The sequence below is a fragment of the Barbus barbus genome (assembly GCF_936440315.1).
Source record: "Barbus barbus genome assembly, chromosome: 34".
Classification (NCBI taxonomy): domain Eukaryota; kingdom Metazoa; phylum Chordata; class Actinopteri; order Cypriniformes; family Cyprinidae; genus Barbus; species Barbus barbus.
In genome coordinates this window covers 22,245,655-22,272,410 of record NC_136762.1, presented here as the reverse complement: position 1 = coordinate 22,272,410, position 26,756 = coordinate 22,245,655, and the positions used below count along the sequence as shown (strand labels likewise).

Genomic DNA, 26,756 nt, shown 5'->3' with positions numbered 1-26,756 from the left:
CTGTTCATGATGGTAAGTGGGGGGAGAGCAGGGGGGTTTCTCCTGAAGTCCACGATCATCTCCACAGTTTTGAGCGTGTTAAGCTCCAGGTTGTTGAGACTGCACCAGACAGCCAGCTCCTTAACCTCCTGTCTGTAAGCAGACTCGTCACCGTCCTGGATGAGGCCGATCAGTGTGGTGTCGTCTGCGAACTTCAGGAGCTTGACAGAGGGGTCTTTAGATGTGCAGTCGTTGGTGTAGAGGGAGAAGAGCAGTGGGGAGAGTACGCAGCCCTGGGGAGCTCCAGTGCTGATGGTTCGGGTGCTGGATGTGAATTTGCCAAGCTTTACTAACTGCTGTCTGTCTGTCAGGAAGCTGTTGATCCACTGGCAGACGGAGGTGGGGACGGAGAGCTGAGTTAGTTTATTTTGAAGGGTTTCCGGGATAATGGTGTTAAAAGCAGAGCTGAAGTCCACAAACAGGATCCTCACATAAGTCCCTGGTCTGTCCAGATGCTGCAGGATGAAGTGCAGTCCCATGTTGACTGCATCATCCACAGACCTGTTTGCTCTGTAGGCAAACTGCAGGGGGTCCAGTAAGGGTCCAGTGATGTCCTTCAGATGAGCCAGAACCAGTCTTTCGAATGATTTCATGGCTACAGACGTTAGTGCCACAGGTCTGTAGTCATTAAGTCCAGTAATTTTGTGTTTCTTTGGGACGGGGATGATGGTGGAGCGTTTGAAGCATGAGGGGACTTCACACAGCTCCAGTGATCTATTGAAGATCTGTGTGAAGATGGGGGCCAGCTGCTCAGCACAGATTTTTAGGCAGGCTGGTGACACACCATCTGGACCAGGTGCTTTCCTTCTTTTGTTTTTCCTGAAGACCTGGCACACATCGTCTTCGCTGATTTGAATTGTAGGTGTGGGGGAGAGAGGGGTTGCTGGAGGTGTGAATGGTTGTGTGGAGGGGTGTTCTGGGCGGGTGTGGGGTGATCGTTCAAAACGACAAAAGAACTCGTTTAAGTCATCTGCCAGGTGTTGATTCTCCAGAGTGCTGGGGGGTGGTGTTTTGTAGCTGGTGATGTCCTTTAATCCTAGCCACACTGAAGCCGGATCGCTGGAAGAGAATTTGTTCCTGAGCTTGTCAGAATAATTCCTCTTTGCCACTCTGATCTCCTTTTCCAGTGTGTATTTGGCCTGTTTGTACAAGACTTTATCCCCCTTTCTGTGAGCATCTTCTTTGGCCTGACGGAGCTGTCTGAGTTTGGCAGTGAACCATGGTTTGTCATTGTTGTAGAATAGATGAGTCCTGGTAGGAATGCACATGTCCTCACAGAAACTGATATATGATGTTACAGTCTCTGTGAGCTCGTCCAGGTCATTTGCTGCAGCTTCAAAAACAGACCAATCAGTCAGGTCGAAACAGGCTTGTAAATCCCGCTCTGTTTCGTTAGTCCATCTTTTAACAGATCTTAATACAGGCTTCGCAGACTTAAGTTTCTGCCTGTAGGATGGAATAAGATGAACCAAACAGTGATCAGAGAGTCCTAAAGCTGCTCGTGGAACCGAGTGATATGCGTCCTTTATTGTTGTGTAACAGTGATCCAATATATTACTGTCTCTGGTGGGACATGTAACATGCTGTCTGTATTTTGGCAGTTCACGGGAGAGATTTGCTTTATTAAAGTCCCCGAGAATGATTAAAACAGAGTCCGGGTGTTGTTGTTCACTCTCTGTGATCAGATCAGCGAGTTTCTGTAGAGCTGTGCTCACGTGCGCTTGCGGTGGAATGTAAACACTCACGAGAATGAACGAGCAGAACTCCCGCGGCGAATAGAACGGCTTGCAGTTAATGAAGAGCGTTTCTAGATCTGAGCAGCACATCTTCTTTAAAACAGTTACATCTGTACACCACCTCTCATTGATGTAAAAGCATGTCCCGCCGCCGCGCGATTTCCCCGTTGATTCTGTGTCCCGATCTGCTCTTATCAGCTGGTAATTAGGCAGATGGATCGCGCTGTCCGGTATGTCGCCATTCAACCAGGTTTCCGTGAAACATAGAGCAGCAGAGTTAGAAAAGTCCTTGTTTGTCCGGGAGAGCAGAAGGAGTTCGTCCGTTTTGTTGGGTAGAGAGCGGAGATTCGCCAGATGGATGCTAGGCAACGCCGTTCTAAATCCGCGCTGACGAAGTTTCACGAGCGCGCCGGCTCTCTTTCCCCGTCTGCGCCTCCTGAAGCGTTTGACCAGAGCTACAGCTCCGCCAACTACAATGTCCAGCAAAACGTCCGAAAAATCAAAGACCGGTAGAAGATTTTGTGGTGTGTTCTGCCGAATGTTCAGTAGATCATCCCTGGTAAAGCTGATCTTATTTGAAAAACAAAAAACAGGAAAAACAAACAAAAACAATACAAACACCGAGGAGCAACGCACAATAGCTGCCATCAGCGGCGCCATTTTGAATAGAAAAAGTGTGCGGAAGGAGGACCATATACACATATTCAAATGTCTTTGTGTCAGTTTATCGTTTAAAATGCCCATTTGTGCGTATCCTGGGTGTTTTAATATTAAAAAGCCTACTGACTCAGTACTTCCGCCTAAGTCAACCATGACCTTTTCCACGTAATTGCGTATTACGTGACGTCGCGAACGCGCATCACAGAACAGAGCAAGGCGAGCATTTGTGCTTATAAAACTTAAACTTTTTTATTTATTTTTGAAATGACTGATCGTTTCGCTAGATAAGACCCGTATTCATTGTCTGGTATCGTTTAAAGCCCTTTGAAGCTGCACTGAAACAACCGTTTGGGTCCCATTGAAGTCCATTATATGGAGAAATGTTTTCATCAAAAACCTTAATTTCTTTTCGACTGAAGAAAGAAAGACATGGACATCTTGGATGACACGGGGGTGAGTAAATTATCAGCAAAAGTTTTTTTAAAAGTGAACTAATCCTTTAACTTGAGTTTTTTTTCATGTGGATGAGTTTGATTTGGAGAAAATTTGGCATGTAATTTGCTTGCTCACCAATGGATCCTCTGCAGTGAGTAAGTGATATTATTGATTAGTGTTGTCAGAAGTACCGACTTCGGTGCTGAAATTATTATTTTTTTTACCCATTTCCCGCTAACATTTGAGTGCTGTTGAGCGGATTCTTAAACACTGCTGATTGCCCTTGTGTTCACGCGCTCAACATATATGACTGTGATTGGCTACAATGATCATACAGTAATAGCAGGAAATGGACGTTTTTAAAATTTCAGTACCAAAGTCAAAGTACTTTTGACAACACTATTATGAACTCGTATTTTTGCTGCAGAGAATCTATTGGTGAGCCATAGGGATGTTTCGAAAAGAGCCTGGAAATCCGGCACCACCACCGAAGTGGGTCTTCGTTTAGAGGAATAGACGGCGCGGGTGCGATCGCAGACCGCAGCGGCAGGTTGTAGTGTATGACATTATTGACATTTCCTGGCTTTGGCTAGCCTTCAAGCTAACGCATACGTGCCTGTATTGAATCAGGGATGTGTCCAGGATTTTAGACTTGGGGTGCCAAAGGGGGGGCAAGAGCAGAATGAGGGGTGGCAACTAGGCTTGTCACCAGGGGCGCAAATTTGCTGAGGGGACCCCCCCCCTCGTGCAATTGTGACCCATGCTGGCAAAATGAGTGTCAATGCGCATGGTCTAATTTTGAGCTACAGGCAAAAGAAGTGGAAAAAAATTTCAGTTTTGGTCGAATTTGAGGTTTTCACAAAAATAAGTTCATTAAGCCTTCTAGCCTTCTAGTACCTTTTCTCTGCTCACTTGTGGACGACTGCTGCTGCTTCTCAACACAAGTTGTAGGTCTATTGTTGCAAAGCGCAGCATTCCAGCTTTGTGAATAATCGAATACTTGATGACATGAGTCCAAACCAGTGAAATATGATTTTCAAACCCATGCTGATGAATACAAAACGATAGCCCTGACTGACATTTGCAAAGTGTGTGCATAAGATGCACCTTTCCGCAAGCGCGTGATCTCCCTACATTATTGCATACTATGTTTTGGCGAGATTCACACAAACAAAATCTGTTTTGTCTGACACGAACATTTAGTTAATGGTTGGGGAAAAATCTGATGTGTAACATTATATCCATTACAGCAGGTCCTAATATAGAGGTCTCAATGTTAATCAAACATTAAAAAAAAGATGGAATCACTCGCTGCTCTTGATTAAACTACTGTTTATTTGCATCTTTGTTCTTATTTTTAGTAACAAAGATAAAATAAAAAATAGCTATATTGTGATTACTAATACAGTAATTATTAAGAAAAGAATAGGAGGAAAATATGCGATGTTTGGTGATTTTGCTTTGGAATCTTCAGAAAAGTTCAACTTGATTTTTCTCAAAATCAACTCCGCTGACTGTATCGCCTTCAAACAGCTGTAGCTCAGTTACTTTTTCGTCCAATGCCAAGAAGTCATATATCATTATGAAGGTATTTTAATGGAGAATGAAAATCAAAAGAACTTATTTTTGAAAAAATGGTCGTTCCGATGCATTTTGCAAGCACGTGTTGCAATTTATTATCCCTAGCACTAACCCTCTCAGAAAACTTTGTCAATCAGGGGTGAAAAAAGTGAGAGATGCCACTCTCCTCTGTTCCATACCACAAAAAAACATTGCCATATTGCTCCCATTTTAAACCGTTTTTTTTTGTCTCTAAATTATGCCTATTTTTTTATATATAAAAAAATTATATTTTTAGATATTTCATAGAAAAATGTGTCATGCAAAGTGAAGATTTCTGCCGCCTGGTTGAAAAATACTTTTTTCATCCATCTACTGGTCATATTACCACTATAGATGGATGCAGAGGATCACTCATTGGTACATTTGCCATTTCTAATGCAGTTATTTTCACTGTTTGCTTCAGGATTTATATTTAGACATTTTAAAAAAATATATCACTATTATAACATAAAAAATTTTTTTTGTCAAAGCTTAGCACTGTTTTGTACTAAAGGATAAATAGTATGAAGAGTTTTCAAAAACTTGTGATCACCAGAAATGACCTATTTTGAATTCCAAATTTTCTACGAAATGGGACTAGTACTCCTTTTAATGCATTGTTTCCCCCCCCTTTGTCTTTTTCTGTTCTGCACCCCAGAACATTTCCCTCCTCTCTTCGTTTTATTTAGGATCATTCAGTGTCTGTAATGTCGAATAAGTTGATGCTGACTTAATAATAAAATGTATTTTTAGAAAAATGAAAAGAAAAACTTCTTTGTTTATTTGTAACAAGTAATCTTTTGGTTATTTATAACATTTTATTAGAGAAAATTTTCACAGCATGATTTCGGCAAAAATGTAGCTAATCAGAATCACGGGTTCGAATCGATCTCATAGCCCATGAACACGACACAAATGTTGGTCTCTGTTAATTGCATTGCAGTTTGCTATGGATAAAGTAAATGTAGCTTAAACGTAAGAGCCCTTGAGCAGATCTGATAAAACAAAAAGGGCTATTTCTTTTCTTTTAGTAGGCTATAGGTGCATTAAATGATTTGCCAAGCTGTTATTAGCATTAAGACGATAAATCTGTCATTGTAGCGTTTTGAAGCTCAAATTTTGTTTGGAAGTCTTAAAATAACAGTACATTTTAATCAGTTATTTTATCAATTATTTAGTCCGATACAGATAGAGAAGCACAATAAGATTACATTTATTTGAATGCATTTGTGAGCGCGATTGCATGTGAATTAGTCCCGCAAAAATGATCAATTTTAAAATCAAGCCAAAAATCATTAGGATATTAAGTAAAGATCATGTTCCATGAAGATATTTTGTAATTTTCTTAGCGTAAATATATAAAAACTTCATTTTTGAATAGTAATATGCATAGCTACGAACTTCATTTGGACAACTTTAAAGATGATTTTCTCAGTATTTATATATTTTTTTGCACCCTCAGATTCCAGATTTTCAAATTGTTGCGTATCAGCCAAATATTGTCCTCTCCTAACAAACCATATACATCAATGGAAAGATCATTTATTCAGCTTTCAGACGATGTATAAATCACAATTTCGAAAAATTGACACTTAAGGTTTTGTGGTCCAGGGTCACAATTGTTTGGCCTAATGGTTAGAGAGTCAGACTTGTAACCCAAAGGTTGCAGGTTCGAGTCTCGGTACCAGCAGGGATTGTAGGTGGAGGGAGTGAATGAAGAGCTATCTCTTCCACTCTCAATACCACAACTGAGGTGAGACACTTGAGCAAACCCCCAACAGCACTGTTCCAGTGTGTGTGTGTGTGTGTGTGTGTGTGTGTGTGTGTGTTTGTTCAATACTCACTGCTGTGTGTGTGCACTTGGATAAGTGAAATGCAGAGCACAAATTCCGAGTATAGAACACGATACTTGGCCACACGTCATTTCCTTTCTTTCCTTTCCTTTCATTAAAAAAAAAACATTGGATGACCTCAGGTTGAGTAAATTGTAATTAAATTTTAATTTTTGGGAGAACCGTTCCATTAATGGTACAAATACCTCTTAAATATTTACATTTACATTTACATTTATTCATTTAGCTGACGCTTTTATCCAAAGCGACTTACAATTGCTATATATGTCAGAGGTCGCACTCCTCTGGAGCAACTAGGGGTTAAGTGTCTTGCTCAGGGACACATTGGTGTCTCACAGTGGATTCGAACCAGGGTCTCTCACACCAAAGGCATGTGTCTTATCCACTGCGCCATCACCACCCAAATAGCAAAAGATTAAGGAAAATATAATTTCTCATGATCCTTTTAAAGAATAAAGATCATGGTATTTTAATGTGAAGGGACCAAAATGGATTTGGCATTAATTTAAAAACATTTTAAAACTTTCTGTCAGCTTTTAGTTAATGATAATGGTTAGATTTTTCTGTTTTCTTTCTCAAAATAACGGTCTGAAACTGAGAGTGTTTTACAGTTAGAGTTTTTCATCACTACACTGTGGTTATTTATTAATAGAGCCATGGCTAATAACTATGCAAACATCATTGCTTGTTTTAGACCTTCATGCTGTGCTACGTTTACTCATCTTGTTTTGAATCTCAGGCACCCTGTGAACGAGTCTGCACTTTTCTCTGAAATATTATAACCTTCATGTTATTTAATTAATTATCAGTTCCAAATGTAATCTTTTTATTTATTAAGAACATGTTTGATTTTGTAACAATCTCATTTAATTATTTTAAAATCATGTTATTCCCATCTGCTTTAGGGCACACATGCTGCTTTTTTCCCAGCTGTCATTCACAACATGTCATGCATTAGTGCTTTGATTTGTGATCCATGCCATCACAATGTGGAGCAAACTTGTTATGCTTTTATCTTTTAGACTCTGTACAGAAATCAGCATCCTAGGGAATACAGATATTTTAGATTGTGATGAGTTTGTTACAACACCACTGTACACTTAGTTAGTTACACAAACTTATGAAATGTATATATTTTTTTTTTGGGAGACTCGCAATGACTCTAAAGAGTTCATATCCCGTTTAATCAGAAGATTGGAATTGACCTGGTCAGTGTTTGCATAGTGGTATGAGGTGGAACAAAAAACATTATCAGCTGCAGCTCAACAGCTGCGCAGACCAAACTGCGACTGAAACCACCCTGTATCTGAAAACTTATGTTCTAACCTCTGAAACTGAAACGCTGACTCACAATGAGAAAGTTAGCTTGCAAGAACATCTGATGGGCTGACATATTGCCAAATTTTATTTGAAATTTGTGGGAACTTTTTTAAAAAGGAATAGTGAAGTAAAAGTACTACTACTGCTTAATTTTTAAGTCTATCACTTCTTTTGCCTTCCTGACTGGGATGTTGTCATCTCACTGTATTTTTTATTTATTTATTTTTTATAAATATATACTATTTCTGGTAGGATTCGGGCATTTGTGTTTCATTTTGGCATCTACATAAGGGATTTTCAGATCCCACCCCAGAAGTGAATTTTTTTAACTGTCAGGCAGATGTTGTCATGCTTGATGCTCTCTCTCTCTTAACCTCAGATTTGTTTTTTCTGTTTAGTCATAATCTCGATTTCAATAGCTACAGTATGTACACATATGCAGATAAATATGGTACATTTTCTGAGTGCTTCTGCTGCGTTTAAGATCTCATATTCTTGCTTACAGGTTTAAAAATCATAACTATGACATTAAGTGATTTAGGCCCATAAAAATGGACATGCTAAGCAAAATTCTATTTTCTCTCTTTTTTTCACTTCCCAACTAAAACAGGAAACATTTTAGCAGTAATGCAGAAAAATAAATTGCAAATGGTTCACATTAGGTGTGTAATTACTACTTTTATCTGTCTTTTATCGTTCCTTTAAACCTTTTTTAGAGCACTATGGCAAATATAGTCTGTCTCCTTGTGAACCAGTTAAGTGACCAACGCTTTCTTGCAAGCTATTCTTCATCAACAGAATGCAAACTAAATTATTGTCAGCATTCACAATTACAACTTATTATGATCAATACCAATTTGCTTCCACCATAATTTTGAAATCGACACGCCCTCAACACCCCCAAGTCATTTCCCACCGGTAATTATGACTTTATGGTTCATGTGCACTCGAGTCGTAAATACGATCATTATGACAACGCAACACAAATCCTGTTCAGTAGGCACAGAGTGACAGTCATATTCTACAACCAAACTCATCCACAGATTATTAATGTAGTGAAAATGCAGCGTGTACATTGCTGAACTAAGAAACTAGTTGTATAAGTTGCTATTTTGAAGCACATCTCAGAGGTTTGTCTCTCTTTTCTGAGTGTTGTGTGGATCAACAACAAAACGATTTCTCTGAGATTGCAAGTCTGTCCACTTAGTTGCTCCCACCATCCCGGTGGTCTCACGCTAACATATACATTATGGTCCATGGGCCTCACTTTTTAACATTTTTTTTTTCCATAAGTACCAAATCAGCATTTTAGAATGATTTCTGAAATATCTGACACAGAAAAATGGAGTAATAGCATCTGAGCCTTTCCAAAAAAAAAACAAAGTACGTTCTTTGAAATTGTAATAAATTAACTGTATTTTTCATCAAATAAATGGAGCTTTCTTGTAACTAAAATAGAAATTAATAACTTAAGTAATACTATGGCAGATATTTCAATTGTTTCTAAATTAAGTTACATTGCCGCTGGTTCAATGAATTAAATCAAGACAAATACTTATTCAATAATAAAATAAGAAACAAAGAAATAAGACATTTAACTTTAACTGAATTTTTTATTTGTATTTTTTTATATCCATGTACTGATAATTTTACCATCTGTCAGTCGTAATTTGAGTGAAAACCGTTCAGTTCTATATAAAAACCTGTTTCAAGGTTTCACTGACAACTTGGTAAACAATGCAAGTAAGTTTTACTTTGCTCTTGACATTAGACACAAGTTTCAATAAGCCGTTGTTAAAAAAAGTGTTAGGCCGAATGTTTTTTTTTTTTTACTGCATTTATTAAGAAAGATTTCTAATGATGGCATTCTTAGCAGGTATTTTTTGTCACTCACCATGAAACTCTCATTGGAAGCAAAATCAGAAAGGCCACAGAAACTTTATAAGTTCCTTGTTCTCTCATATAGTAAATGGGATTTTCCCTTCTGAGCCTTATCACTTTTTTTGCCTGTTAAACTTTGAATTTAAGCTCTTTAAATGAATGCATATTGATTAGTAAATTATCAGTAGTGTGATGAGCATAAGTGAGCTGAAGTAATTTACATAAGGATTTGAGCAATCCATATAACCCTATTAAACTTTTGAGTGCATATTACATTTCCATCCAGTTTTAACACAAAATAATACAATATGATACATATTTGTGAGTCATACATAAATGAAATGGGTCAGATTTCTGTAATAGAACTAATAAACTGTAAAGCAACGGAATGTCCTTTTTTGTATTTTTGCAACTTTGGAGCCCACTACAGTCGGCCGTTTATTCCAAATGAATGGAAATTTTATATGCGGTTCAAATACATAAATATTGCATTTAAGTCTTAATATTTTTGGAGTGCACATAGCAACATTCAGGCAACTACCTACAATGAACGCCCTAGCGTCAAGGTGGAAAGTTTTGCAGATAATCTGCTTAAATTTTCTTTGGAGATGTAAAAAATCTGGTTTGTCATTGTTAATATCCCCTAGACATTTCCAGCTGTTTCCCCTGCAGGCTTCGATGACAAACTGCCATGCACAGAAATAGTTTTTTCCATGTAATGGTGACTGAATAAAACAAGTGCTGTAGTCTAATCTCTGGTGTCATCCCCTCCTCCCCCACACTTCCTGCTGATGAAACACCATCATTTGTCATTTTGAGGTACTACCAAGTTGCTGTAAGAGCTCTCCCTTGTGCTCTTAAATGGGTTAGAGGAGTTAGCCACGTAATCACTTGAAACAATTACAATTTCACTGAATGAAAGAGACTGTTCATTTAGCAACTGCCCCCCCCCCCCCCCCCCCCCCCCCAAACTTCTCGTTACACCTCTTAATAGGAAGCGTCACCTCCAGTGTCTGACCTTTTGCCCTTCCGAGAACAGATTTGCACCCTTAGGCCACGCTCCACAGTTGGCGTCATCCGCTCTCTTGCTGAGAGGAGGAATTAGACCACGGAAAGCACTCAACTGTAGCGCTCAGAGAGAGTAACTGCTGACTTCTACCTGCTTGCTGTCTTTTTTTTAACGTTAACTGGAATTACCTGACTTAAATCAGTTGGGCAGTGTAGCAGGTCACAGAATTACACGTGTGTCATAACAGTACCAGATTGCAGATGCTATTTTCAACACTAAAAGTACAATATATAAGGACTGTCAAGCAAATAGTTTCTAATCTAATTAATTACATGGCGTATCAATTTTGGCCAGTTTAAAGTTTAATTTAAAGTAGGCTAATTATTGTGTTAAATGAGAAAATCATTGAATATACAGTGCTATGCATAAGTTTAGACACCCATGCTAAAGTTGACTAAAAAGAGAAATAAAAAATCATCTTTTGGAAATTGAACTTAATGCCTTAATTAAAAAATTTTGGAAAAATCCAACCTTTAAGGACACCAATTTTCTTTGTGAATGAATAATGTATCGTAAATAAATAAATGTTCTTCCTTAAAATACAGGGTGCATAAGTCTGGGCACCCCTATGTTAAATTCCCATAGAGGCAGGCAGATGTTTATTTTTAAAGGCCAGTTACTTCATGGATCCAGGATACTATGCATCCTGATAAAGTTCCCTTGGCTTTTGGAATTAAAATAGCCCCACATCATCTCACAGCCTTCACCATACCTAGAGATTGGCATGGTTTTATTTCAGTTAGCCTAATAGCTGGTTTGATTTGCATTGAGAGATGATCTTCTGGAAAGTACTCCATGCCAATCTCTAGGTATGGTTGTCAGAGTTGCTCAACACGAGAGACAACGCAAACGCAATGACATGTGAAATAAAACGTCCTCGTATTAAAGAAGAGTGGCTTGATTAAGTGCTGGAAATAGCGGAGGATGGGTAACAAAACTCTGAAACATACAGTCACACACGAGTATTGTACCAACTGTACTTCATAACGATGTTTAGACAGCTATAGAAGAATTCATATGTTCACTTTTTTATATTTAAATTACAGATCTCAGCTTAAGTTTTGCTTCAGTTTCTATTCTATTCTATTCTATTCTATAAGTTTAAATGGTTTGTTTTGATAATATATTATGTGAGGCTATATTATAAACATGATAAATAATTGACCTTGCTCATCAAGGCTGTATTCATTTAAAAAATACAGAACAAACTGTTATATAGTGAAATATTATTGCAATTTCTAATATTGGTTTCCTATTTTAATACCTATACTATAAAATAGCATTTATTCCTGAGATCAAAGCTGTATTTTCAGCATCATTACTCCAGTTTTCAGTGTCCCGTGATCCTTCAGAAATCACTCTAATATGCTGATTTATTATCAGCATTGAAACTGTTGTGCTGCTTCATATTTTTTTGGAACCTGTTACTTTTTTATTTGATTCTTTGATTAATAAAAAGTTTAAAAGAACAGCATTTATTCAAAATAGAAATATTTTCTAACAATAGAAGTCTTTACTATCAATTTTATCCATTTAACAAATCCTTGCTGAATAAAGTTTACTTAACTTTCTTTAAACTTTTTTTAAAGTATCTTTAATTTCTTTAAACTTTTGAATAGTTTATATTGTAACACAAAATCTCTATTTTGACTAAACACTGTTCTTTTTAACTTTTAATTTTTTTAAATATCACAGGTCCCAAAAAATACAGTATAAAAATAAATAAATAAAATAAAAAAGCAGTACAACTGTTTCCAACATTGATTAAAAATCAGCGTATTAGAATTATTTCTAAAGGATCATGTGACTCTGAAAATACTGCTTTGCTTCACAGGAATTAATTACATTTGAAAGTATATTAAAATAGAAAACATTTATTTTAAACTTCAATAATACTTCACAATAATATTTTGTGAAATAACATTCAGTATTTTTTCAGTATTTTTCAGATACAGCCTTGATGATGAGCATAAGAAACCGCTTTAAAAAATTGATCCAATCTGTTGAACTGCAGTGTATTGTACAGTAAAAAAGTTTTCTCAAAAGTTTGCTACCAGGGACTTTGAAATTTTGCGAGCCCTGCTTTATAAATGGCTTACTGAGTCATTGGCTTACTCCATTCGTTCAGAACCCTGAATTCATTCAGTAACGAAACACTGTTGTGTGTTGCTACATAAGGCACAACAATTTGGAACTGTTTTCATTGGTGAAATTGAGCAAACACAGACAATACTCACAATATTGTGTCTAAAACACTCTTAACTTCTTGTTTATTGAACTGTTGTATAAAATCAGTATCACATTTACATAATGCAGATATTCGTGAAAAAAAAGTGCTTGTGTGATATTGCTGAACTATGTCATATGATATGGATAAAAGATGAAAAAAGTATTGTATGTACCAAGCTGCCAATTTTTGTGAACCATTACATGCCTAACATATACTGTCAGTGTGTGTGTGTGTGTATTCACTCTGCCTGTCTTTAAATTCAAATATGATTACAATTTTCTTAAGGATAAAAAAAATAAATATATATATTCTATCTCATCTAATGGTATAAACTATATAGAGATCCCTGTTACTTTCACATTACAATTAATACTAAAGGTTACAGTTAACAACTGAGTCTGACCTATTAAATTCAGTTGCTATAATATAATAATCAACACTCAATTAAGAAATTGTGGGTGAACTTCAAAATTTTTATTTTATCTTTAATTGTAATTAGTTTCTATTCATTTTACACCGTGCCTGTCATAACTTGTATATAAGTCATATTAAAGATACTATAATTATTAAACTTTTTTTAACAAGTTATAATTGGACTGATATTTAACAAGTAATTCATTTAATAAATGAATTCATTTTAAAGTAATTCAATTTATATAAAGAAGCATAATAAAGGGTACAAGTTTTCAATATTTAAAATATTGAATAAAAAAATATAAAATAAATGGCTTTTCTCTAGCTCTAGTTATACATTTATTTATTTTTTGAAGAAAATTTCAGCAGTGATTTCTCGTTTAAAAAACGATACTGATGGTGTTGAATTGCTGTGCAGTTGCTAATGTTTTCTGAGTGGTTGTTAGCACACTGTTACTATAGTGTCTAAAGAGCACAGATCTAAGTTATAGTTCAAGTTCAAGTTTATTTTTGACCCTAGATTTGGCTCTGATTCCACCTTCAATTACCATCTATGGGATTTTATGGAACTGGTAGTCTCTCCTGATGTTTTGAGGTTAAAAATGGTGTGAGATGGCTTCAATACCCTATTTTAGTATTGACTTGGAAGGAAAGTACCAAAGATGTTGTGCACAAGGTCTGACTGAATTAAACCTGTACCGCTGTTAATACCTGACTGACAGGCGCAGGTACTGCATTTGCCCATCTTCCTAAAGCCTGGGTCTGCTGAAAAGTGGTTTAAGTCTTAGCAGGATTCGTCTTATTGAGCATCACCCACATAACCTAACTTTGTGTGTGGGTTTAAATAGGGGACTAGCTAACAGATTAGGCTGATCGCTGCGGCCGGCGAGAACGCATGCGCTAGATACTAATGAGCTTCAAGGACACATGTCATTTCCTCCTTATTACCTTCTGCTTGTGACTCATTGCGAGCCTGATGCATAGAAGAGAAAGAGCATGCTCACACCGGGTCGTACCCTATACTATGAGTTTATTATTATTATATTAGTTAATTTGAATTTCAGAGTGCGTGAGTGTGGATGTGGCAGGGAACAAATGGCGCATTTTCATTCCTCTGCTGTGTGGCACAGACAGGTCAAACAGTCCCTGAATACAATGAATGAAGCTTAAAATAGGTTATTTTTTCTCTTACGCACTATTCTAAAATAAGAAGGAAGTGGCAAAAAGCATCTCTGGCCTCTTGCGTTTGACGTCCCACTTTATACTCGAAACCACGACTGACCCTGAGAAGACAATAGAGTTTGCTGAACTGCCTGGCTATTAAAGCCAAATACAATGGCCCAAATTAGTCAGTGGAAACACTTTGTATTTTTACTGTTCTTCCCCCATAAAGTTATTAATGTGTGAACTCAACAGTGAAATTAAAAGACAAGCATAAAGGGTGTCCATACCACTGTGGGTGTAAGGTTAAAAATGACCTCATGAGCAAAGGAAGAAATGATTCTCACATGCTAATGAGAGGATTATGTTTGGTCATTTATATGGCTCTTCACAATGAACTCTTTACTTTTCTACAGAGTTATTTATAGGAAACATTCTTTTCAAATGTTTGGGGTCAGTAAGATTTTGATTTTGAAAGGTGGTAAGACTTTAGAATTACTTTACCAACACTTTAGGATTGTTAAAAATTGATCAAAAGTGAGAGTAAAGACTGTCATAAAAGTGAATTTCAAATAAATGCAATAAAAAAAAAAAAAAATTCTATTATCAAAGAATCCTTGTATCATGGTTTCCACAAAAATATGCAGCCTTGGTGAGCGTAAGAGAAGTGAGAAATTATTTTGCAATTGTAATATTTGAATACTTGCATGCATGCAGTCATTGCGGCGATTCTGAACGAGTGCTTGTTAATGGTGGAATTGAATTATTGACTGAATTGTTTGTGGTTACAGGAGCAAGCAGTGCCTCTCCTGTAGTGTGGATGAGGGAGTCATGGCTGACCACACCTCCCCACTGGAGTCCGGCCAGTTGCTCAACCCAGACATCCCAATGCTCACCTCCCCGCCTCCACCGCCGCACGTCAACGGAGATGGACCACAACAGGTAGGATAAATCAGCATCGTTTCTTCATGCTCACTTGTGTGTTCTCTGTCAAGTCCTTAAGCTATGTTGCGTGGAAAAAGCAATTGTCTACCCAGCAGACTGCTGAAATCATTTCTCATGGCAAACCCACTTATATGGTTCTGTTGAAACCAGGAGAGCAAGCTGAGCCAGGTCTGTCTGTTGATAATAATGATAATATATGAGAGAGTGTATATCAAAATTTAATATATTTTACATTTTGTAGTAAAACATTTTAAAATGTATAAAATGGCATGCTGGTACTTTGTGCCCTGTTAATTATGGAGCTGTGACACTTACACAACTCACTTACTCTGAAATAACTTTTCAACTTTATTTGCCATATTTGCTGCTGAGCTCAGAAACACTTTGTCAAGGGATGCCCAGTCAGTGACTTCCAATCGGCGATCACATTTTGATGGCAAAAAATACATGAAAATACTCTAAGACTACAGAATTACTTTTGCAGTAGCTCAAGCTTCAAGAGTCAAGAAACAGATTTATTATCCAAATACATTTCATTCAAAATAAATAGAGCATAGAGCAGTATCTGCAAAAACAGATTGAGCAGTTCAGAAAGACTTGTGAGAGGCATGACAAATAATGAAAAGATTAGTTTTGGTGTCCACGGAGTTTTAGTCTCCATCGGATGGGAGTAAAATAATAAAAATGAAGCAGATTACAAGGTGGAGTATAATTCAAAGAGATTTATTTAAACAACTCTCGACCAAACAGCATAGCATCGGTTTAATTCTTGCTTTTCTACACTCTTTTCAAGTCTCCTGTCATTAGCTATTGCTGTTACCTAATATTACATGTGTTCCTCTCTTTATCTCCTATTATATCCTACAATTATCAGCTAATAAGTAATATTACCAGCATCCAACAAAATAAAAAAAATACAAGGAATGTAATTTAAACAAGATATTTAAATATGCAGTATTTAGTTTTTATGATAAATTCATGAATATAATAGTGCTGTCAAACGATTAATCGTGATTAATCACATCCAAAATATAAAAAAAGTTTATATAATATATGTGGGTGTACTCTGTATATTTATGTATATATAAAGACACACACACAGTATATATTTGGAAAACATTTACATGTGTATATATTTATATTCATATAATTTATATTATACAAATATATTTAATATATAAACATGTTTTATATAATATAAATAAAATACAGGTGCATCTCAATAAATTACAATGTCGTGAAAAAGTAAATTTGTTTCTTGTACGTTATTTCAAAAAGTTAAACTTATGAAATAAATGAACTTTTCCACAACATTCTAATTTATTGAGATGCACCTGTGTGTGTGTGTGTATGTATGTGTGTGTATATATATATATATATATATATATATATATATATATATATATATATATATATATATATATATATATATATATATATATACATGCATGCATGTGTGGTGTATTTGTTTACATGATAAATATACACAGTACACGTTTTTATACACGTTATGTACAAAAAAAGCTTTTATATTGGACACTATTTATTGCTGCCCAGCACTATAATAATATTATAAATGTTGTTACTACTACTAATTACAAAAATGGCAAAAGAATAAATACACAAAACTATTACACCATATGGTCAAGGAACTGCAGAGGATTTAATGAAAATATTTTTTTTTCCTAAAAATTAAACCCCATTGGGGTCCAGCTTAAAAACCCTAACAAATAAAATAAATAAATAGGGCGACAAGGTTAATTAAGGTAAAATTTAAGTCAGGATGGTGTGTGAAACAAGAGGACAATAAAAATGCATTTAAGATAATTGTTCATGACGGTGCTTATTTTCTTTAAAAAAAAAAATTTTTTTATCTTCAATATGCGTTGTCTGGCCTTTTTTTTTCGGTCGCTGCACTGCAATTGCTCTTGTGATATTAGCATGCTTAAAGTGCTACTATACCGTCATCGTACGTGAGGAGTGGCGTAACCCCCAAAGTGTCGGCATCAGATCTTGTGGCTCTGGCCAGTCCTTACGTCACTGACCCTGACCCAGCACGGATACGTGTGATAGTGGGAGTAAAGGCCATGGAGAGGAGCTGTCCATCCGTCGCTGCCCCCGAAGGCTGTCGTGGTGAGAGTCAGTGGCCGTGACGAGGCTGGGTGCCACTGCTGTCACTTTCATGGACGTCAGGCTGATTTCTCTCAAGTGACGGTGACAGGCATTCCCAAGAAACTGATGCATTTTCACCTTGTTTGAATGTCATATATTTTTTGTTTTGTTTTTTGGAAGCTGATTTTGTCAATCTTATTGGTTGCTATTAAATTGCAATGAGTAATTGCACTCTTATGTACACTTGTGGCTTGGCTAATTATAGTGCACTCATAAGCGTTAACCACTGTTTCCGACTCTTAAAGATATAAACCATCAAGTTTAAAAAATGCTGGACTATAAGAACGTTTTACTCACCCTCTGTGTGTAGTGGAAGTCTATCTAGGCTCAGCAAGGTCGTGTTGTTGTTAGTGTGTTGTTGACTTTTCAACTCCCTGCGGCGATCACCTGACAAGCCCTTCCCGATCATCCTTATGGTCCGCTGAGCACTTAAAGAGGCAGAAAATGCATAGCACCATCCCCTGCTTCAATCTTCCATTCCTATGACCCTTTTCATCCCCGTTCATTTTTATCACCTCCTGCTCTCCTCATTCAAAAAACCACAGGTTGTGGAAGTGCATTGCCAAGCAAACTCATTTGTAGAAATGGCTTCCATAGAGTGTGGAATCTGTATGATGCCTTTTGGTTTTTTTTTAAGCCTCATCCTACTTTTCTTGGTGTCTAGACAGTGGAAAGCAAGATTAGGATGCAAACACTTTCTTCCGTTAGGGAACAGGTAGATGTTGTCTGTCAAGATCAAGATATGCAAGAGATAGCATTATGGGTTTCATGTCACGCCTCTACAGCAGTGCAAGAATACAAATTAATCTTTACTGGTGCGAAAAGCCAGGTCTAGCACTAGCTCAGTGCTAATTACCACGCAAGCGTGTGCCCGTCTCCGTGTTTGTTTGTGCCCTTGGCATTTCTCTTCATATGTGGCCTTTTACGCCTACAACTAATCACGACCGTGGCGCCTCTCCAGGTGTGCGTTTGATGTTCGCAACAGGGAGAGCTCAAGGTAAAGTAAGTGTATCTAAGTGACTCCTGGTGTTAGCTGGTCTGCATGTCAGAAGAAAAGTGCTTGTGTAAGAGAGACTGGGTAAACGTGAGAATACGAAACTGATGGCTGGAGTTTTTGCCCTGAGTCCCCGTGACCCGGACCGAGTGACACATCTTGGCGAAAACAGTAATGACAATGTGCCATGATGACTTATGCCTCTGACCTGACATTTCCCACTGGACTTTCACTAAGCAACCGGGTTCCCTCCTCCCTCTTCCTCTGTGCTGCGTAGCACTTGTGCATTTGACATCACAGTTGAAACGAGGGAAGCTAAATATCAGTGTGGCGTCCTCCTGGCAACACCGTTGCTGCTCTTTCATGAGAGCAAAGTGGAGTGCGTGCACAATGATTTTACGTTTTCATTTATTTGCCTTTTTCTCCCTATGCCTCTGGTCGTTTCAGGTTTTTATATGGTCTTCAAACACTTTGGTTTTATGTGCACAAGGCTTTTTGAAGCAGCAGTCAGGCTTACCTTAAGAGCAGTGACTCTAAGCAGGGTAGAATAGGCCACTCTGCAGGGCGTCTGTGCTGGATAAGAACAGAGTTGTGTTAGTTGTGCTGAAAAGCCCCTCGTATAAATGGCTCTAAATCGACCAGAAAGCACTGATGTGTTTTTGATTCACTTTCCTTTTGATCTCGTACATTTTCTTGTTAACATAGTACTTGCCGCAGTGGAAAACTAACCGGCGAAGCGAAAGCTTCTCTTGCATAAAGCTGACAAAGCGTTTACTTTTATGGATTCATAAATGCAATTAGTGCTGTTCCAATACAATTTGGATATCGATGTTATTTGTTCTCAGATTTTTCTTTATTTGTACATTTACTTTACATTTGCTCTACAGTTCAGTTTCTAAAGAAATAAAGAAGGGGAAAACTCTGAAACTGACATTTCCCAGTCAGTGTTATTTGTACGAATCACCATTCTGGACAAAAATGAATCATGCTAGAAAAATGCCGAAACTGATTATGAAGGTTCAGTCTTTCCCACCGAAACTCTGGGCCTTTTTATTTTTGATCCAATTACAAAATCACTGTGCATCACAATGTGTATTATAGTTCCAACCTTAAACTTTTTTTTACTTTTTTGGTTTGTGAATGCATTAGTCTACCTAATTAAAGAGCTTTTTAGCACACAAAGAAATGACCCCCACCGTGATGTGGATAATGAGGCTCTTTTATATTGAGTGCGTCAGTGGGGTGATATGAAAGTGAATAACCCCCACCGCTCCGCTTAACACCATCCTGCCGTGAGGAGGTGGACAGGAGACGTACAGCTGGGCCTAAGGCCAGAGCTGTGGGTGGATTCATGTGTAGTGGCCGTGATACCACGCAGTGCCTGAGTTACGGCAGTTCATCGAACCGTGGCCTCTGAAACCATAAAATGGCTGAACCAAACATGAATCTTTCCCTTTGTCCCCACATGTTACTCCTCCCTGTGCTCATTGGTGAACCAAGCAATGTTTCCATAGCAATGAGTTTCTGTCTTTCTCACTCCTCTTTCTAGTAGGTGTCTCACTTATCACCTAATAGGAGAGAAAATGGACAATTCTTTGTAGAGCTGACAAAGTCATCTCAAGTAACCGTCTCCCATTCACTGTTGTGGAGCAGAAATCTCACTCTTGTCAGCACCATCATGTAAAAGGAGTTTGATCAATAGAGTGAGGTTGCTTTCACATAATGACACGCTACAATGCTGCTTCTCTCCCATTCACCTTTAGTTCAGGCCCTGTACTGTGTGTCATGAAATACAAATTGCAGATAGCAGTCCAGCTTTGATGCTAGCCCAGCTTTGATGCTAGCAGGGTTTGATTTGGGGGCAATACATTCTATGTAATCCTTCAAAGGTTAAGGTCATACCTTGCAGAAGGTGGACAGTCAGAGATCAGTTGCTTATAACAGTTTTGCATTGATCTTTACTACTCAAAAGTGCTTCTTTTATGGGAGCTTTCCTTCTGTACAATTACATTCATTCTTTTAGCAGACACTTTTATCCAAATCTTATATTTATAAAGCATTCTCTTCAAATAGCTTTTTTTCTTTATAATCACCTGTAATTACTTGTCAAATACGCTGAATAATGACTTCAGCTGATAAGTATCAAATTCCTCACGGACACCTTTATTCAAGCTGACAATGTTTAGCGGGAGCCTCTGTTTACTACAAAAGGCTTTAGGAGAACAAATCAGGGACGAAGGAAATGACAACTAATTGCAAAAGGCCTTATTGGACCAACATAATCACCCATTCTTACCAAAGGCACTGTCAAGAGAACCGTCATCCTCTGTAACCGTCAGTCATATTGATGCGTTGAGGCTCTTTGCTATGTAAATCAATACTTCCTACAGTGTGACTGTAAGGCTCTTCTGCCAGAGTCTCTTGCTTTTCAATAGTAGCCAGATCCAAGCAAAGTGCCAGAGCCCTGGGTATGTCTGTGTTTGACAATTCAATTAGTATGGCATTAGCTAATGCTAAGAACAGAGGTTACAGGGGAAAGAAAGTAATTTCAGGCTGATATTCTCTACCATCTGACGCAGAGAAGAGTTGAAAATCACTAGCAATAGAGATTTGAGATTATGCCTCCGCCATGAAATAATTTACCTGAGGCTATTTGAGCCCATGTCATTATGGTTCTTGCTCTTTTCTGTATGGCACCGACATCTAGAGGCTCCTCTTCAACGTCACACATTTCTGTTTCGTGTCAGCTCAGCTGCAGTGCCACGTTGCCACACGGTAATCAATTAAAGAGGAACAAATAGTGAGGAACCTGAGCCCTGACTCATCGGAGAAGCACAGACGTCAGTTGCTAACAGCCATGAACGCAAAAGCACCACTGGCCCATCTCCAGGGTAATAAAGCCAGCACTAACCACTGTAGCTGTGTTTGCTAATCACTCTCGCATACCCCCCCACCTCCTGATGGCCTTGTGCCTAAACCCGGCAAGTTCAGCCTGGCCATGACGCATTCGAGAAACAATGTTCCCATTGCTAATCTTTTCTCGTGCAATTCATTGTCACTCTACCACCTGGATACTGAATCTCTTATCTCTAACATTTTACTGCCCCGATTTATAGACTGCACATATTAAAGAAATTGGCTTCCAGTTAGCTTGAATATGTACAGATACAAAATAAATAGATGAACAACTTTTAGTATTAGGATAAATTAGGATGATTGACTATTTAATTTAGCTTTAATATTTTAGCGATGATGCCTATATGTGTGGAGATGCTTTTACCAAGGTATCTGTGGCAGCATCGTGACTTGACAACTTCACAATGCAAATGTAACAGCATCGTCGTGACGTTCCACAGCATTAGAGTAAATTAGGCGCAAATCAATTTCGAGACATTTACTTTAGAACTTCAAATCGCCTTCACTGTGCCATGTCATTATGCCTAATCTATAGATCTTAGTTTTTTTGTGAGGACTATGATGAAATGAAAATTTAAAGTGCCCCAATTATGGATTTTTGAAAATGACCTTTCATGCAGCGTGTAACACAGATCTAAGTGAATGAAAACATCCTGCAAAGTTTTAAATCTGAAAGTGCACCGTGTATAAAGTTATTGTCTCTCAAAAGAAAGAGTCGACTCTGAATCATTGAAACGAGTCGTTTTTAAAACGAATCCCAAGACGTTTCATTTGGACGTCAACATGAAACTTTAGCATATTGCCCGTCCAGTTATGGTCTTTTCGTGTTGGTCTAAATGAAAATGCGGATTCATTCTTTGCCACTAGGTGCTGCTTTTGGAGCGGTAAAATAGTGGTTTCTCTGGTAACGCTGTACACAAAGCAGCACTGCGCTCACAAACGCTGCTTTATCAGGCATTACAGGCATGATGGACTGAAATTGAGACCAATCGGACCAATCACCGCAAATTAGCGTCACGCAAAGGAGGGGTTTGGAAAAATGAATCGTTGAGTGAATCGTTTGGGAGTCGTTGGGCAAGTAAGGTAAAAATAAATGCATATTATAAGGGTGCTTTCACACCTGTAGTTCGGTTCATTTGGTCCGGACCAAAGGCAAAAAATTATACATTGTAGCTATTTTTAGCCGTTTTGGTTCCCTTTCACACCACACTGTTTGCTCTTGCCAGCTGAAACGAACCAAAATGCAGTCACGTGACAACATCCGCTTCACTTGTTGGCTAGATGTGTCTGAACGCATTCTCTAAACTGCTTTTCGATTGGTCAGAAAGAGCGTGCGGGAAAATTCCAAGATTCCAATTCTCTTCAAGGAGGTCTTGGTACGCTTGTTTGGTCCGCTTTTGGTGCGCACCCGAGTGCGATTTGCTGCTTTCTCACCTGCCCAAACGAACCACACCAAGAGGGAAAACGAACTCTAGTGCGATTCAACCGAACTAAATGAGGCAGGTGAGAAAGCACCCTAAGACAACAAAAGTGTTTTTTGACCTTGCATGCATGTCAACCTGATGTTGGGGACTCCCAAAACCAAAATATGAACCTTTTATTACTCATAATAGGGGAACTTTAAGCTTAGTGTTACGGCATGTGTTGTTGAATATTTAGGACTGTTAAATTTGTTTTAAACTAGTTAAATTATACAGGGCTTACTTAACCAACTAGCTGTTCAAGCAACCAATCAACTATCCAATTATAACTATAATTTTTCAAGATGTGGTTTTGCACATCCCGATTTCTTACAGCTTACAGAAAACACTCCTCTTGTTGGGCTAGTCTGGTTTTGACCGTAACACATAGGTAGAGAATTTGAGATCTAGTATAGGGCCTGATCTTCGGGATCAGTGCTGTATAAAAGACTGCAAACTGCCTTTGGGCATTTCCATTATAAGAGGAAATTCTAGTCTAAGAAGTGCAGTTTTTTTGGGGGTTTTTTTGTAGTATGAGAAATGTCAAAGAAACTTGAGCCTTGTTTTACCTCCCTTCTGTGTTGAAGATTATGAAGGACAAGCTTAATTGATCTTTTTCAAAAGGAGACAGGTAGGTTCATATTATCCAGGGATGTCACTCCTATTTATGTGTCTACGTTTCACACCTCTCTTTCCATGCTGTTTCCTTCAGCGAGAGAACCAAAACACACTGCTGTAAAAGAGGTGAGGGCTGAGACGCTCCTCCACACCAAAGAAGCTGTTGCACTACCCCAACTTCATCTCCTTGTACATCGATCATGGTATTAATAGAAGCAGCGTCTCTCTGTGAATGGAGAATAGAAAGAATGACTGATTCTTTCTAGAGGGGGAAGGAGATCTGTCGGTGAATGAGCGCGTCGCCCCTCACTATTGTCGTCACCAAAGCAAAACGTAGAACAAAGGAGTCGAGGATAACTTGAGACGCCTATCCGTGTTTTTAATCTGGATCCATGCCAGTCCAGTGCTTGGCACTACCTGGAGGTGTTGTAAAGTCTGGATGCCATCCATATTCACTCGCTTTCTCACACACATGCTCGCCACAGAACAGTCACGAGTCAATGCCAGTGTGGCACAGAGGGAGAGGGGAGACTTACAAACCCTCGAAGGAAAGAGCAATTGCGTCCACTCGTCCGTGGCTTTCCTCCCTCGCTCCTTTTCGTTCTCTTCCTCCCCCTGTGAGCAGAACACGAGCGATTAGCTGTCCTCCTCATTGGTGGCGCGCTGCGGACATTGCCAGGGCTTATTTGTTGAAAGGGTTGCCGTGGAGACTGGCGGTGGTGGTGAGGCAGAGTTGGAGCCAGAAAGAGAGAGAAGAGGGAGAGAGAGTTATCCATCTACTGCAGAGAGAGAACAGGAGGAGATATTTAAAAAAGAGAAAGGGAGAGCACAAACGTGGGCTTTGCTCCTGTTATCTTGTGAACGGCTTCCAGCTAGCGCACTTAGGCGAGACCGCTATCCCTTCCTCTCGCCGGGGCTTTGCTTTGGGGGGGGGTAAAGAGTTCAAACGGGGTCCCCATGTGTCGAACACACCGCGCAGCCCTTCCAATCTCATGAGCACCGGGTGAAGCCGGAGAAGGGTGGCTTGGACCCCCGGAGCATAGGGAGGGTACCAGATACCTTAAAATATCGGCCAGCCTGTTGAAGCAGCTGTGGCTGGATGAGAGGGAGATGCGGGCTACAGTAAGTGAAGATTCAGTATTTTTTCACACACATACGTGTGTAAACACACATTGCTTTGTCTGAAAACTGCATGCTGGCATAGGAGAGGGACCTGGAGAATGTGTCAGTATTGCAGTATATGAGAGTTGTATCAGAGAGAGTGGGGACCAAGGATAACCAGCTGTGTTGCAGAACAAAGGAGTGAGCAAGGCAGAGCAGAAAGAGTAATTGTGAGCTCCCTCGCTCGCTCACACACGTGAACGCAACAGCATGTAGCTGCTTGAACCTAATTCAATAAGACCTCCCTCAGCCACCCCCATCATTGCGTGTCCTGTTGCTCATGCATCTCTCTTTGCCGCTGCGCTTGTGACCAGGCGAGAACACGCTCGTACGAGTGTGTGTGTTTGTGTGTGCAGCAGTCAAGGGATAGCTGGTGTGTCTCAGTGGCACTCATGAATGGGAACAGAGAGTGAGACGGAAGTACAGAGGATGGCTGTGTTAGGGGAGACCCGCAGTTGGAGCCCTAAGCCGTGGGAGTTCAGGCGCTATAATTGTGACTTCCACCACAAGTCTGAGGTAAATAAATTGCGCTTGTTGCCAAATTTATTTTCGTTGAAACGCACACAGTGCTTATTTATTTTTTTTAGGTTAGGCTTAGAGGCTGAAATTCATTTGTGTTTGTCTCTCTTGTGTTGAGTAGATAAATATTCTCTTCTGATAGACTTTTTTTTCATTGTTCTGAAATCTGCTGCTGTTGGCTTTTAGATGAGAATGAGATGTACAAAAGCTGGTCACTGCTGATTTGTGTCTGGGGTTGAGGTCCTTTCGTTCAGTTGGTTTTTACCTCCGGAAGGACTGTCAGTTCTTAACCTTCGGCTGAGGCGAGAGCTGCGTGTTCCTGTTGTTCTTGGCATGACACGTTATTTGCGCTGTTTTGGCTCCAAGTTTTTTTTTTTTTTAAGAGTTCAAATCTTTTGAGAACACATTCACAGTGACTTAAAACTGACACTGGTGAAACAACATGCTCACACTTTTTAATAATCTGTATGCTAGAATACCTGATTTTATTGAAAAGGATGTTTTTTATTTATTTATTTATATATTTTTTTTTATTTCACTGACATTTTTAGGACTCTACACTTTCCTTGTGTTTATTCTACCTGTTGACTGATATCAGAGTGCATTTCTCAGTCTCGGTATGACATTTATCATGGTTCATCCACACCTTTGATGTGACTCACCCCGTTCCATATCCTCTCATGAGGAAGGCACAAATATTGAGACCTTTAGCCAAAGACTAGAGAGAGCTGAACAAGGTGGCATATGTTTTAAAATCAGCCAGTCAGATGACTTCCTGCTGGAGGCTTTCAGATCAGAGCCCCTGCTCTTCTGAAATAGATCAGTGCTCCCGTTCATCTCCGAGACAGATGTGTCATCAATAGTGCCTGAACAAAAGCTCAATGGAAGACTGACTCAGAGCGATTTCATGGAACAAGTGGTACTCTGATGAGCGCTGAACCTGCCTCTCCATCTCATTTCAGACTCATGCGAGTGACGTGGGTTTGGACATCACATCCAGTGATGTTGTCCTCTCCACTTCATCATCATTCATCCTTGTATTCGAATGTCAGAGATTTGCATCCTGTGTTTTGAACGGTGGAGTCCTGCTTTGCTCTTCTGTGTTTTGTAGTATTATAGAGGTCTGTCATTTAGAGAATGATTTTGGTGGTGTATAATAGTGCGTTTTTGTGCAAAATTTTCCTGAATTTAGTTGATTGTTTATTTTCACATTTAATTACTTGGCAGACATATTACCAATAAACAATTTAGAGCACAGATTTGGAACTTAGTGCACATACTGTGATGGGATGAAACAGTCAAAGCATTATTGACTAAATTGGTACATTTTTGAAGAGAATGTGAGTGGTGCTTACCTATGTTACTAGAATTTTTGCCAGGGTGCTTTTATAGCCAGTCCACACATGTAGCAACTTCCAACAAAACTAATGCCATTGATTATTTTTAAGGAGAGTTGGCAACTTCTTGCATCACGAGCGACCATGTGTGGGCATGCCCAGCAAATTTGAGAAAAGTTTGACTAAAGAGCGAATAATTTGTCAGTGGAACTCACACGTCACCCTTCTTGAGTA

The 26,756-nt window shown here is 38.7% G+C and overlaps 1 protein-coding gene across 7 annotated transcripts in view; it reads left to right on the top strand.

Moving 5' to 3' along the window:
* The window catches only part of LOC306853786 (fibronectin type-III domain-containing protein 3a-like), an 88,083-nt gene that overhangs the window by 6,273 nt on the left and 55,054 nt on the right, over positions 1–26,756 (top strand). For 3 of the 7 annotated variants that reach the window (XM_079391438.1, XM_079391436.1, XM_079391434.1), the window contains exon 2: positions 15,192–15,342. In XM_079391438.1, the coding sequence (XP_079247564.1) occupies positions 15,232–15,342 (111 nt within the window). In that variant the 5' untranslated portion in view covers positions 15,192–15,231. Of the gene's footprint in view, positions 1–15,191; positions 15,343–24,503; positions 24,628–24,960; positions 25,183–26,756 lie in introns of those variants that run through there. The other 4 variants (XM_079391435.1, XM_079391433.1, XM_079391439.1 and 1 more) reach the window with 3 other exon arrangements.